Source organism: Lichenostomus cassidix, chromosome 5 (assembly GCF_008360975.1).
Source record: "Lichenostomus cassidix isolate B80296 chromosome 5, HeHo_3.0, whole genome shotgun sequence".
NCBI classification, from domain to species: Eukaryota; Metazoa; Chordata; class Aves; order Passeriformes; family Meliphagidae; genus Lichenostomus; species Lichenostomus cassidix.
In genome coordinates, this window is record NC_139486.1 from 55,770,550 (window position 1) to 55,783,513 (window position 12,964).

The 12,964-nt window shown below is 38.0% G+C and overlaps 1 protein-coding gene across 12 annotated transcripts in view; it reads right to left on the minus strand.

The window, feature by feature from the left end:
* The window catches only part of SOX6 (SRY-box transcription factor 6), a 366,784-nt gene that overhangs the window by 9,814 nt on the left and 344,006 nt on the right, over positions 1 to 12,964 (minus strand). For 10 of the 12 annotated variants that reach the window (XM_085063213.1, XM_085063212.1, XM_085063211.1 and 7 more), the window contains one exon: positions 2,287 to 2,520. In XM_085063213.1, the coding sequence (XP_084919339.1) occupies positions 2,287 to 2,520 (234 nt within the window). The remainder of the gene's footprint in view (positions 1 to 2,286; positions 2,521 to 12,964) is intronic. The other 2 variants (XM_085063208.1, XM_085063209.1) reach the window with 1 other exon arrangement.

The window sequence follows — 12,964 nt, forward strand, 5'->3', positions numbered from 1 at the left end:
CAAAATCTCAGCCTCGTGCTGCAAAACAGACTATTTAATTTTTTACAATAAGAGCATTAATCTGCGAGTAATTCCATACCTCTGTAATACCACGCATGGTGTGATGGTTAAGGAAAGTCTGCAGCCATACTTTTACTGTTAAAAGCCTAACACATTGCCTAGGGACACAGGCTCCTTTGATATTTTTATGAGAATTTGGTTTATGCACTCCTGCTAATAGATATTAATAACTTGCTATGGAGCAGGGAAAAAATATCAAACCTTATAGATTCAGCAGAATTATGAACAATCCCTTGCTGTCTGGGTGTCTTAAATTTACTGAACTTCTGATATAAGCTTGGCATAATTTCGACACCTATTTTAAATCCTTTTATGCATATTATTTTCTGGCCCGATGTAATAAACACTCAGAACTGAATCGAGAAAGTTGTGTTTCACAAACTCACGTTGAAAAGATAAAAAGTAAAACAGAAAGCACACTGTAACTATATACACCACTTCAGGTACTGTAAACTCTCACTGAAAGCTGCACCAATAAAAAAGTTTAAAAAATTAACACAGTGTACACAGGAAGAGGCAAAAGTATTCAGATCTCTTGTATTGTTTGTAAGGAGCTATCTAAACACTTGAATAGAGACGGGAATAAGAAATGCAGAAAATAGCTTTTTGGTGTCTTTTAGATGAATAAAACGATTACAGCTGTGGTAAACGTGGGTGGAAGCTATTCTTTTACCAACATTTTTCATACACCAACAAATGGAAAAGTTGTATAAATATTATCCGTAGCCAGCAATACTCCGTGTCAGTTCTAATATTTCAGTCTCTTTTCTTATTGTCCTGGAAAAGTTGCACAGATATTATGTGGACATAGACTTACTTGTGGCAGAGCAGATACTGACAGGTTAACTCCATGGTTAACAAACACTCAATTGCTGGCACTTCTGAAATATTTATGCTGGAAGTTTACATTTTAATGAATACAGTTACTATGCTCCTAATAGTTTTTTTTCACAGAATGCACACAAATAATATAGATTCCCTACAGCTGCCAACACTGAAACAGTGAAGGTTTTATACAAAACTGAAAGGCTATTCATATAACTTACTTATATGGTAGACAAAAATATGAGAACTACTAAGAAAGATTTTGGAAGTTTTAGGACAAAGTAACATTTATTTCTATGTATTCTTGCCTTTGATTGAACTAACATGCAACAAACTTTGCTAATAATGTATTTGAACTCAGAGTTTACAATAAAATGATTACAGAGGAAACTTGATTTTTACTTTTATTTATTATGAGCTACATTTGGAATCTGTCTTTCACTTCAAAGACTCAGAAAGCAAATATAGGTTTTAACATTTCACCACTCATTCTCACGTATGTTTCTAATTCTCTAGAGGCGTCTTAAAAAGCAAATCAAAATTTCTCAAAAATGAGTCAATTCATTTGCACAGTGGCAAAATATAATCCATGGAATATTCCCTGATTTCCCCAATCTATATAAATTAAATATTAACTATGGTGGGTTTTTTACCTAAGCAATATTTTAATTGCATGCTTCTAGGGGTTACTTTTTTTGAACATTTGCAGCATTTTGAACCAAACATCATTTTGGATGTAAGGTTTGCATGTACAGGTCTTTTAAACTGTGCCAGGTTTCTTTCTTTGACGTTGTACTGTCTGACATGAACCTTTGATTTTGATTTTGTCCTTTTTTAACTTTATCCCAATATTTAGTCTAGAAAGTACCATTTTACATTCAGGTGATTTGTAGTTGAGCTGCATTTTAATGGGATCCACATAGATCCCATTAGACCCTTTGTTGGGATACACTCTTGCAAGAGATTTCACAAAACATTCCTTTTCAAAGCAGCTAAGACTTAAAGCTTTTTATGACTGCTTTTGAGAATAAAAAATATTAGGGAAGGGGCAGAAGGGGCATTTGTACAAGTTTCAGTCATTCCAATTTTGGTGAACATCACCCCAGAAAAAAAAAAGTCCTAAAATTAGAGAAGCACAAGGAATTGTAGAACAGTTTGTGTTGGAAGGGACTTTAAAAGTCATCTCATTCCAATCCCCTGCCATGGGCAGGACACTTTTCACTGTCCCAGGCTGCCCAGAGCTCCATCCAGCCTGGCTTTGGACACTTCCAGGGATGGGACACCCACAGCTTCTCTGGGCAACCTGTGCCAGAGCCTCACCACCCTCACAGCAAACCATTTCTCCCCAGCACCTAATCCAAACCCACCAACACAACTCGTCGCCCGTTTCCTTGCACTCACCTAGTATTTTGCTGATGTTGGAGTTGTGCATGTCGGGGAAGGCCTGGAGGATTTTGCGGCGCTCATCCTTGGCCCAGACCATGAAGGCGTTCATCGGCCGCTTGATGTGGGGCTCGCTGCTGGCGCGGCCCCGCGAGTCCCGGTACACCCGGGCTTCAGCCACCGTGGCCCCTCCTGTTGGCCAACAATAATACTGCTGTAGTTTAGCGGCAGAGCCATTCACTGCTTTACTCCCTGGAACGTCAGGGCAGGAAGAAACAAGATGGATGCAAAACATTATTACGTGGGTTAGGAAAGTGCTTTCAGTGCTGTGCTTGTTTTTGCCTCTTTTTCTTTCTCTCTCTCTCTTTGCTGCCAGGTCTAAAAGAGAGAGAGATGGGCTCACCAGTTGTCTCAGTGTAACTGTCCAGGCTTTCCCACCTGGGATGACCCAACATCAAAGTGGAGAAACAAATTGCACTGGTGTTTCTCCAACTAAGACATGATAAAGCTTCCAACTGGGACTTCAACATACAACACATGCTCTGAATGCTCAACAAACCTCACATAAAGTTACATTTGAGAATCCAAACTGATGTAGGCCTGTTGACACAAGCCATTGACAATGACTTTGCTGCTTGAGTGGTGAAGCACGTGCGAAACATTTCACAAAATAAATTACACACTGCACCAGGTAAGTGCTGCCATTTCTATTGGTCTGATTATGTTTGGAGCGGAACATTTTAAAGTTGCACCTGCTTTGGTTGAACTTTAGATGTGCTTTGAAACATTTGATCACATCTATGTAATGAAACTGTGTGCCTCTGACAGGTACATGCACAGCATCCCGGAGCCTCCAGAGTGGGAGAGAAGCACTCCAGCTCCATGCCTGCTGTGCTTCAGGGTACCTCAGTGTCCTGTGTTTGTCATCAGTTCAGCTTGTGCCTGCTAACTGGGTTTTGAATGCATCCAGCCCTGTTTCTTGATGACAAACAGCAAAGCCTCATGGGGGTAATAGAGTTCCCAGAGCTGAGTGTTGAACTAGTTAATATGGGTGGAACAGATAACCAAGGCATGCTTGTACTGGAAAAAACTTCTGCAATTGTGATGATAACATGTTTTTAGAGTTATGCCTTAGCTATAAAAAAGGCAAGAAGCGTTTATAGTGGGAGAGTGACATATTTAGTCTCAGACCTCATCAAACTGATCATATAATTTAATACCTTGAAAAAGTAAGATACTTAAAAAATTAGCACAGCAATAGGTCCCCCTTTTTTTTTTTGTAAATTATTACAGCTCCCAACACAAATTTATTCGCTAAATAATATAGAATTAATTCTTTACACTAAGTAAAACACTGCAGTTTTACTGAATACAGGCACAAGTTTTTAGTTGTTCAAAAAACCCTTTTCCTAATTCAGAGTGAAAGCATTATATAGGTATGCCTTTTAAAAAAAAATTCCATACAAGAAACACATTTACATGAAAAAAGGTCCTAAAATAGAGGATGCATAACTAATACACTACCTTTTTGCCACCAGGTCCACAGTACATTAATTTCATTTAAAACGCACTGACCATACAGGATAAATTGATTTTGCTTTATATGGTGTTGACAGCCATGTTTATTGTGCAGTGAAATGTAGTGTAGTTTCAAGCTGACTATATCCATCAACACAGGGCAATATGCTGACTACTGGGCCAGATGAAGACATACATTACCCTGAGAGCAAAACACTCATTCGCATACAGCAGTGTCTTCTCCTGAGGATCACCGTAGTAATTTATGATGCCTCCAAAGCCATTACTTTACAACTGACACCGATTTGGCAATTTGTATACTAACATGCGTGCGCATAAAGGAGACAGGTTTGTGGCAAATGCGAGCTGCAAAACTGTTTTAACTCTATTCTGAGTTAAGCACCGTTCTACAGGTGTTCTGCACTTACAGGAGGATGCAGTCAGCTTTTTACTGCAAAAGGGGAGAGCAGCTTTGAAGAGTGACCTGCAAGTAGGACCAGGTTAGGAGGGTGAATAGTTGATGAGGCTCTGTCCATTGTTGACAGAAGGCTTGGACCACAGGATATCAAAGATACCATATTTTGAGAGAGGATGTATTTCTCGTGAAACTGCGGTGAGTTGCAAACATAGCAAGTCAACACTGAACTATTTACTGAGACAAAGAGCTATATCATTTGAGAAAAATCAGACATAGCAGGTATGTGGGCAATTAGGAAGTTTGTGAAGAAAAATTAAATTATTACTTATGCAAAAGTTATCATTTGCTTTTCAGCTACTCTACTCACAGCAAACGAAAGATTTATTTGAATCCACAGGATGTCTTTCCATCTTTTACTTTTCCAGAGGTACTTATTAACTATGGCAAAGAAGTTCGTCTTTAACCCTATCTAACAAAATTTTGGGCTGACTTTTCAATACTAATGAAGGCAAAGAGTAGTTTTACTGGGAGCAAGATTATAGGTGGTTTTTTAATCTGGATGTAATTTAGACAGAATGAAAATAAACAAACAAAAAAGAAGGAAGAAACTCACCCTAAATTATCTGTTTACAAGGAAAGATTATGCTAGAAAACAATTCTTACTTGGAGTAATAAATTACAACCATCCCAAGAAGGTCAACTCTGGCTGCATCTTCTTTATGCAAGTCCATACTTGAAGGACTTGAAAAAGCAGCCAAAGAGTTGATGTTCTTTGAGCTTGATCTCTGGGGAAATATTTGCAAGTTGACCTATAGGCCATCACAAAAGCATTTGCAAAATGAATTTCTGCAAATAACTAAAGTAATATAATCTTCATGCTCTTCTGTCTCAGAACCACAGAATCATATTCAGCATATAAAGCATTACAATAAAGTAGTCCTTATAGTATGGGGGAAGCCAGAAGGTCTCAGTACCTTTTTAGATTAGAAATGAGGTGCTAATGGTGCAAATACACACACGCACAGCGAGGTCTTACAAGTTGAAACACATAAGAACAAGCTTTCAAACTGGTTGTTCTTAGGTAATTCATTCTGTCAAGCAGATATTTTGACATTGTTTTGCCCTATATAATCACTTTCAACAGATTTAACAAAGTATGGATTTTTTTCCTGTTGTGATAATTATAATTAGTGCTGATGGAGGCTGAAAGAGACACGTGAAATTTTGAAAGAAAATATATATGCAAGTGCAAAGAAGTGGGTGTTTTATGTTTTTCTGAAAATATTTTCAGGAAATTCCAGTAACTAATAAACCTAAAATAACAGATAAAATGGAAATCTACTACCAGTGAAGGGCAAGACAAGATGAGGAAGCTGGTAATTGTCTCTCTGGCAACTAATGTTCTATCTGCCAGTTATTGTTCATACTGCAATCACAGGAAGAGCAATTTTCAGAATTAAGAGCTTGGTCAGAATTTACAATTATTGCAAAAGCAGAACAGTTTGGCTGCCCTAGTGGCTTAGTTGGCAAAGAAGTCTATACTTCGGCCTAAAGACAGGGGCTGTCCTCAAAGTGACACTTTTAGCTTCTGGACATGTTCACTGCCTTACTTCCTAGATCCTTTGCAATTGCTCAACTTGTCATAACTTTGATGATTTAAAACTAAAAGTAGAATAAAGAAGAAGGATTTTTTTTTGTGGATCTATGGCAGGCAACCCCTCTGTAAAAGCTGGATTCCATACTACTCTAGGGGAAATACTGAGGCAAAAACCAGCACAGAATAAATCTGAAAATGTAACAGCTTCATGAAAATAATTCCAAACAATATTTTCTTTTCTAAAGAGGTCTCTAATCAGAAAACAGTAGAAAGATAAAAGAATCTGACCATCAACAGGAAAGATAAACATCTTCATGTGAAGCAACGTTAAGAAACATAAAATAGCAATTGTTACATTGCTTATTTATTTATTCCTGCCTTTATCTGAGTTGGTTACTTTTACTAATGAAAAGAATTTTAGGACAGGTATCATGTTTCCTGAAATCTTGGCCACACTAGGGTTAATCTTGCTGTTTTTACTGAGATGTGGGTTTACCTTCCATTTTACACATCATCTATAACAAAACCTGAGACTGGGCCTTTGCATGTTACCAGAACACAAACAATAATAGATTTGATAGAAAGGAGCAAAAAAAGGCTGAGAAAAAGATGAGGAAAAAAGAGAAAAGAAGTGACAGCAAAAAGAAAGAGATTTTTATCAGTCACCCTGTTATTCCTTAATTACTCTTCACACCATCACCATTGATTCACGTTCGAAGTGATACATTTCCCCTGACATCCCCCCAGACAATGAATCTGTCTAATCTAGAGAACATACTGCAGATCATCTTCCATGGACATACACCAAGGTTGGATAGATAGAAATAAAGACAATCTTTCTAGGTTCCTGGTATGAAAATGACTGGTTAGTAGTAAAGCTCCTATCATCAGTTATTCATTAAGCTGAGGTGACATATTTGCCTAGTTTGGAGAAGACAGATTGTGACCTCCAAAATACCTGGCCCTGTCTGTGGTAATACAACTTGCACTGCAGAGACCAGAACCAGATAAACATGCAAACAGGAGTCACTCTTTTACTGCAAGAGGTGGGTTACTCATAAACATGAATATGCCATAAAAACAGGGAGCATGAAAAACCGGCTAGGCAGTCCCCTGTGCTGCTCTTAACCTGTGTACAGGCAAATGCAGCCTTTGTGAAAAACACAGCAGGATTTAAAATCAAATAGGAAAAGACAAATGTGGAAAGAACAGAATGGAAAGAGAAGCTTTGGCAAGCTTGGAACACAAGAATAGCCATTTAACTAATATTTTGGGTTACCCATTTTAGAGAACACCCCAAGAATTATTACTACTACCACTACTTCAGTGTAATCTCAGTAACATATAGCAGCTGTGGAGTAATATTTATCTGTTTTGCCCCTTGCCTGCCTTTTATTTCTTCATCCCCAACAACATTCAGATTCTCTCATTCTTTATTATCAGCAAGAGAGGCAACAAAAACGGGTACCCCATGAACTGTTGTCTTAGCTGGCATGTCTTGTCATCACTAGCAAAATACCCACTTGGAAACATGGCTGGTTTTGAGCAGGGGTGACACAAATGTTCTGTTTGTCAGGCTGCTTTTATTCCAAATGCTAAACAAATATTATTCAGCTGCAATTTGAGCATTGAACACTTTTTACAGGCTGCATGTCAGTGAATGAATGGGAAGCAAAACTGAGAAAGCCACAAGCAATTCCTGAAATACTGGAATATTTAAACAGCCTCTAAAATTTTTCACCTGCAAGGGTTCTGAAATGTGCCAAGTAAATACTAAGAGGTGGGAATATAGTGTAGCACAGGTTAGCTACATCCAAGCAACACTTGGTTATGACAAGATTTCTCTTTTTCCTGTTAAGGGACTCCATTCTCCTTAAAACATCAACAAGAGGAACCAACCGGGAATTCCCTAAGGTCAGCTCTGAGGAAACATAAACCTCTAATTCAATAACTTCGCTACTGCACTGAAAAAGGCCTTATTATTGCAACATCCATATGGAGTCAATTGGACATTAATGACTAATCAATCCCTCCCCTTTCTATTCTACTTATAGTGTCACAAGCCATGTTTAGATTAGCCCATTTCCTGCTTAGGATCGCTCAAGATGTCTTTTGTTCTTTCAGCGCTGGCCTGATGGAGGCAGCTTAAACAAACACACGACCCAAGTGGTGCAGGAGTTATAAACTGCCATATGTGAATGAACAAAGGGGCCATACTAAAGCCTTTTGTGGTATTTGTTAATGTTTTTCATCTGAGTTTAAAAAGACCTAATGACTTTGTGGTGAGCTGATGCATGTGGCTCGTGGCTTTGCAAAATGAAGGAAATTCTAGCCAGTTATATATCAGCATATATTTTCCAGAGCGCCTTGTTTTCAGTTTTGGTGGCAGCGAGTTTACTTTTTTTAGTACATTTGTTTTACATATGCAAGCAAAATACCTAATCTCAATTAAAACACAGCACCAGTTTTCACAGCCATACACAACCTGCATGTACATCTTTCCCCATTTGAAAGCCTAAAGCTAAAATTAAGAGTGAAATATCTGCTGTGTGTGAAATCAAAGCAACTGTTCTCAGCTCTACCAGTTCACTCAGCAGTGTTTAAAGCTGAATTGTTAGCTGTGCCCTAATAAATACCAAAACAATAATTCTAAATAAGCTGCTAGCACAGCCATGCTCCACAGCCAGCCATGCCCAAATCTGTACTATTTAAATTCATTAAAACTGCTAAATGCAGCTACTTGCTTGATGGCTTACACAAACAATTTAGACTTCTTGACCACATTCTATGGCAAAGCTAACCCTTATGGAAACTTGGCATGAAATGCAGCTTAAACAATAGACTAATGTTTTAAAAGACATGGCATATTAACTGAATTAATTAGTGCTTGAGGCCTGACTTGGTGGCTGACATAGTCACACATGTGCTCTAACATCAGTTACTCTGTGAAGATCCATGAAACATCAATACAGAAACTGGGATGAAGAAGGAGCCTCTACTATAAATTTGGGGAGGTGTTTAAGTGTCATCATATTTTTCAATCATGTGCCACTTGCAGACTTCAAGACCCTTCACAGGTAATTAATTAAATGCTAACAACCCCATTCTGACATTAATGTTATTGATAGAAAAGAAATATGAATAATATTTAAGTTGAAAGTTTCTCAGCCTAAGTAATGATGCCAGAAGCAAGGGATTGCCAGTCATCAGATCTAACAACAAGCTACATTCCCACAAACATTACTGTTGTTTCCCTTTGATATTTTATTTCATACTCTTTTGAGGATAATAGAGGCCCACAGAAAGGCAAATCATGGATGAAACAGCCAAGTCCAAAATAAATAATACTAATTATTGTAAGCTTTCTGACAAGATCTATGGATTTGATTTTATTTTTCAGAAAAAACAGCTGGTCCACCAGCTAAGCAATTACTGTTATATTAATCGTATTCAAAGTCAAAATAATACAAAGAGGAGTGCACTAATCTATTTAACTTAAAAATGTTTCCATAAAAGTAAGAGCTTTACTGACAGTGGGGCTGTTATTCACATAACTTCAAATTTCTTATGACATGAGTGTCACCTAGAACATCCAGAAAACACAACACTGATTTAGAACACAGGGACTAATTCTGCAGTCTTCAGTCACTCTAAATTTTTTTGTTGGAAAAAAATCCTGTCTGAACAAGGGCCATAGTGATCCTTTCATACTTCAGTCAATGCTTTGTTTTGTTTTAAGATGGAGAAATGACAGTTGGGAATTAAGGACAGAGAAAGAAGGCATTCTGACTTCCTATTTGATGGACGCATTGCTCAAAGTGAAGCTGAACATTGTGCTTTGCTTGCTCACATATTCTGTAGCAAAACAATGATTTTTAAAAGCTTAAGTACAACATGGTTTGTCAAAGGGAATTACGTTTAACAATGGGAGCGGGCTTTACAAAACCACCTCCCTCAAATTACGTGATATTAAAGAAATGCAGAATACTTAGTGAAAGATTTTTAAATGTCTTGTAGTCAGTGCTTTAGTGACCCATTTCCTGCATTCAATCTTCAATAATTTGTCACTTTCTGAATGATGGAACATCATTCTTTGTATCAATATAACTAATTCCTTCCACCCAGTGTTAGCTATTTTCACTTGTCTTATCATCACAGCACTTAGATAGCAAGGATCTGGGGCTAGGATATGCATATGCCATTTCTTCTAGCCTTTCACATGGGGTGCTGATATTAAAATAGCTGATAATGTAATTAGTAAATAATATAACATGGAGAGAGAGAGAAGAAAAAGCAGCATGATAACAGGAGCTGTTTTCAGGCTAATTTTTCAAATAAGGTACCCCTGTGCATTTGGGATTTGTGAGCAAAACTGGGAAGATATTTTTACAAATATGGCAGTGGCATCTCCCAATATGTTACCACATTAAGCTGGTTTGGATGTGGAGTGTTTGCCATGAAACAGGGGTTTACACAAAAATTTACAAATCGTTATTTTTTTAATTCCTGTGAAACTACCCCTGCCAAATTGAAAACACAATCATTTATTATTTGCAGAATCCACGAAGACACCGTAATGCTCACTCTACACACCCTTTGGTGCACTGACACTGTGAAATTAAATCAAAGTACAAATTAAGGAAATATTTTCCCCTGCTACCGAGTTCTCCGCCAGGCACTTGCTTAGACACTTTGCATATCTACATGGAAGAAAGGCAGTGCTAGAAAACTTTTCTATTGCTGAGATCCTGAGGCTCCTGAAGGAGAAAATGGCACGGGTTTTGGACTTAGAAAAATAGACAGTTGTACAAAGAGGGCTTGTTTGAGTTTGTACCAATTGCTCATGCTTAGCCAGAATATATGAAGTTCTTTCCTTAGTGTATTCATATTTCTGCTCCATTCCCTGGGCTCGAGGATTTAAGGAAGGGCAGGATTCCTCCCTCCTTCATGCAGTGTGGTATAATGGTGGCTTTCTCCATCAACTGAAAATTCAGTTCTGCCTGGAAATTTTACACTATTTGATTGAGCTTCAAACTCCTTTTGTGATATTGGAGCATTACCAAGAAACCCTCAGAGAATCAGGACCATGGGGTATTTTACACCTGGTGGCTATACATGAGTGTGAAAAAATGTTTTAAACCACTAAATTACAATATTTAATTTTTCAGTCAGTCCACCTAAAAATAGCTACATAGACTGACTGATGCTTTCAGCATTTGTGACAATAATTTTCTCATGGGCGAAGATTTTCTGTGTAAAACATGGCCCAGAGTTGCTTTTTACAGCCACTTCCTAAATTCCTGAAAATAATGTTTTACTATATAATAGAAATTGTGAAAAGCTCTTAGTCATAACTGTGCTAATAGGCACCCCTATGTAAAGCTCAGGGCATTGAAAGAGTGATTGATTGTACAACATCAGAAATCCTAAATGTAATTTTTTAAAATAGAGTTAGTATTCTATAAGAATCAATTGCTCTAGCTTGAAATAGTCAGGCAAGAAATCTTCATATTTAGCAGTAGAAAAAAAATACCTAAGACAGCTGAAAATCAAAAGTTAACAGTTGTGGAGAATATCCAGATTTGTAATTCTGAAAGTGAGAAGCACACTATATGTTAAATATCAGTGTCTTGAGAGAAATAAATTTCGATGCTATGGAAAGATCAGTCCACACACTCCCAGCACAGATTTTTCAGTTCCCCCTCTAAAATGTTATGAGGATGCTGGCAACAACGAGGTGCATGAAGTGGTTGCCATCAGAAAAGTGATGGGGTGGTTCTTAAAGACATCTTATTCCTATCCCATTGGCAGGTGTTGAGTTACTCCAGGGCTGAAGCACCAAATCTCATCCAACACAACTGAAATACTGTGCCTGAGTACTTTATCCCAGATAAAGTTATTCTGAGTTATTCTGAGTTATTCCGGAAAATTTAAGCATATCAGGCAAAATCAGATTAATGGATGTTAAAAATAGCAACTACAATTCATGAAGGCCACCTTTTAGTATCTAGTCCAATTAAGATAATAACTTATCTTTAAATCATAAAGCTACAATTATTGGATCTTGGCATTTTGTTTTTGTTTTGGGGTTGTGTTTTTGCAATCAAAGGCCTATAACAAGAATTCAGGGCAATAAAAATTCCAGTACTTGAGCTTACTCTCCGGATACATTTCTTTGTTTTCAGACAGCTTTCACTGTTTTCAGATTTTCATCTTTCTCCTCTCAACTGCCATAGCAACTATTACAAATATTTATGTGCGACAAATACTGGCATGGAGAGGAATTCTTTCCCCCAGTATTTGCGAAGCACTGTCACAAAAGTAGGTGATGCTTTCCCCTGCCTGTGCTACCTGCTGTTTACACCTCTGCACAGGAGGGTGTTAAGTTACCTCACAGGTTTGGACTGTGTTGGCAGCCTGCCGAGGTTGATCTGCCTGCAAATGCCTGGTTCCCTTTCACCTGCCTCTTCAGCTGCTCAAAGCCAATCTTTTTTGAAGTGAAGAAGGAACCCTCACCCTTTTGTATAAGCAATTCTTTGCTAGTGGATGTGTATGAGGTTGTTGAGGCTTTGAGCTGATGGCAGAGGTGCTCCTTTAATAATACACTTAATAGATGTGCAAAAAAAAAAAAAAAAATCAAATCACTGGTCATGATGTCTGCTCTCTTGCCAGGGAGGGAGAAGGTGACACTTTTACAGATGGGCAGAAATTGGTGGCACTTTGTCCTCAGCCTTGGTGGTCAGCCTTGTCTTGTAGCTCAGTTTTCTCATGATTCTTCCAGGTTCCTTCTACTGCAGACTCCCTGTCTTTCCTCACTTAACTCATTCCTCCACGTGATTCCACACTAACTGCTGCTGATGCAATTACAACTACTCTTTTTTTACCGTGTTCTGGCAACTGGTTAAATCTGTGATGATGCCTAACACCATTTCTTTCTTTCCCTGCCATATAATTTCTCTTACTTTTGGACAGGTAAAATATCCCATTTTGCTACAACATTCCTTGCAACATGGCTAGCTCAAGTCAGAATATGAATGAGAAGAACTAATTTCCTGGACACAAAAACACAGACTGTTAACTGCAGCAAATCTTGGGCTATTCACTGACTTTGTATGTTGGACAACAAATACTTCATCTGAAATGCTGCAGAACTGGGTTCTGAA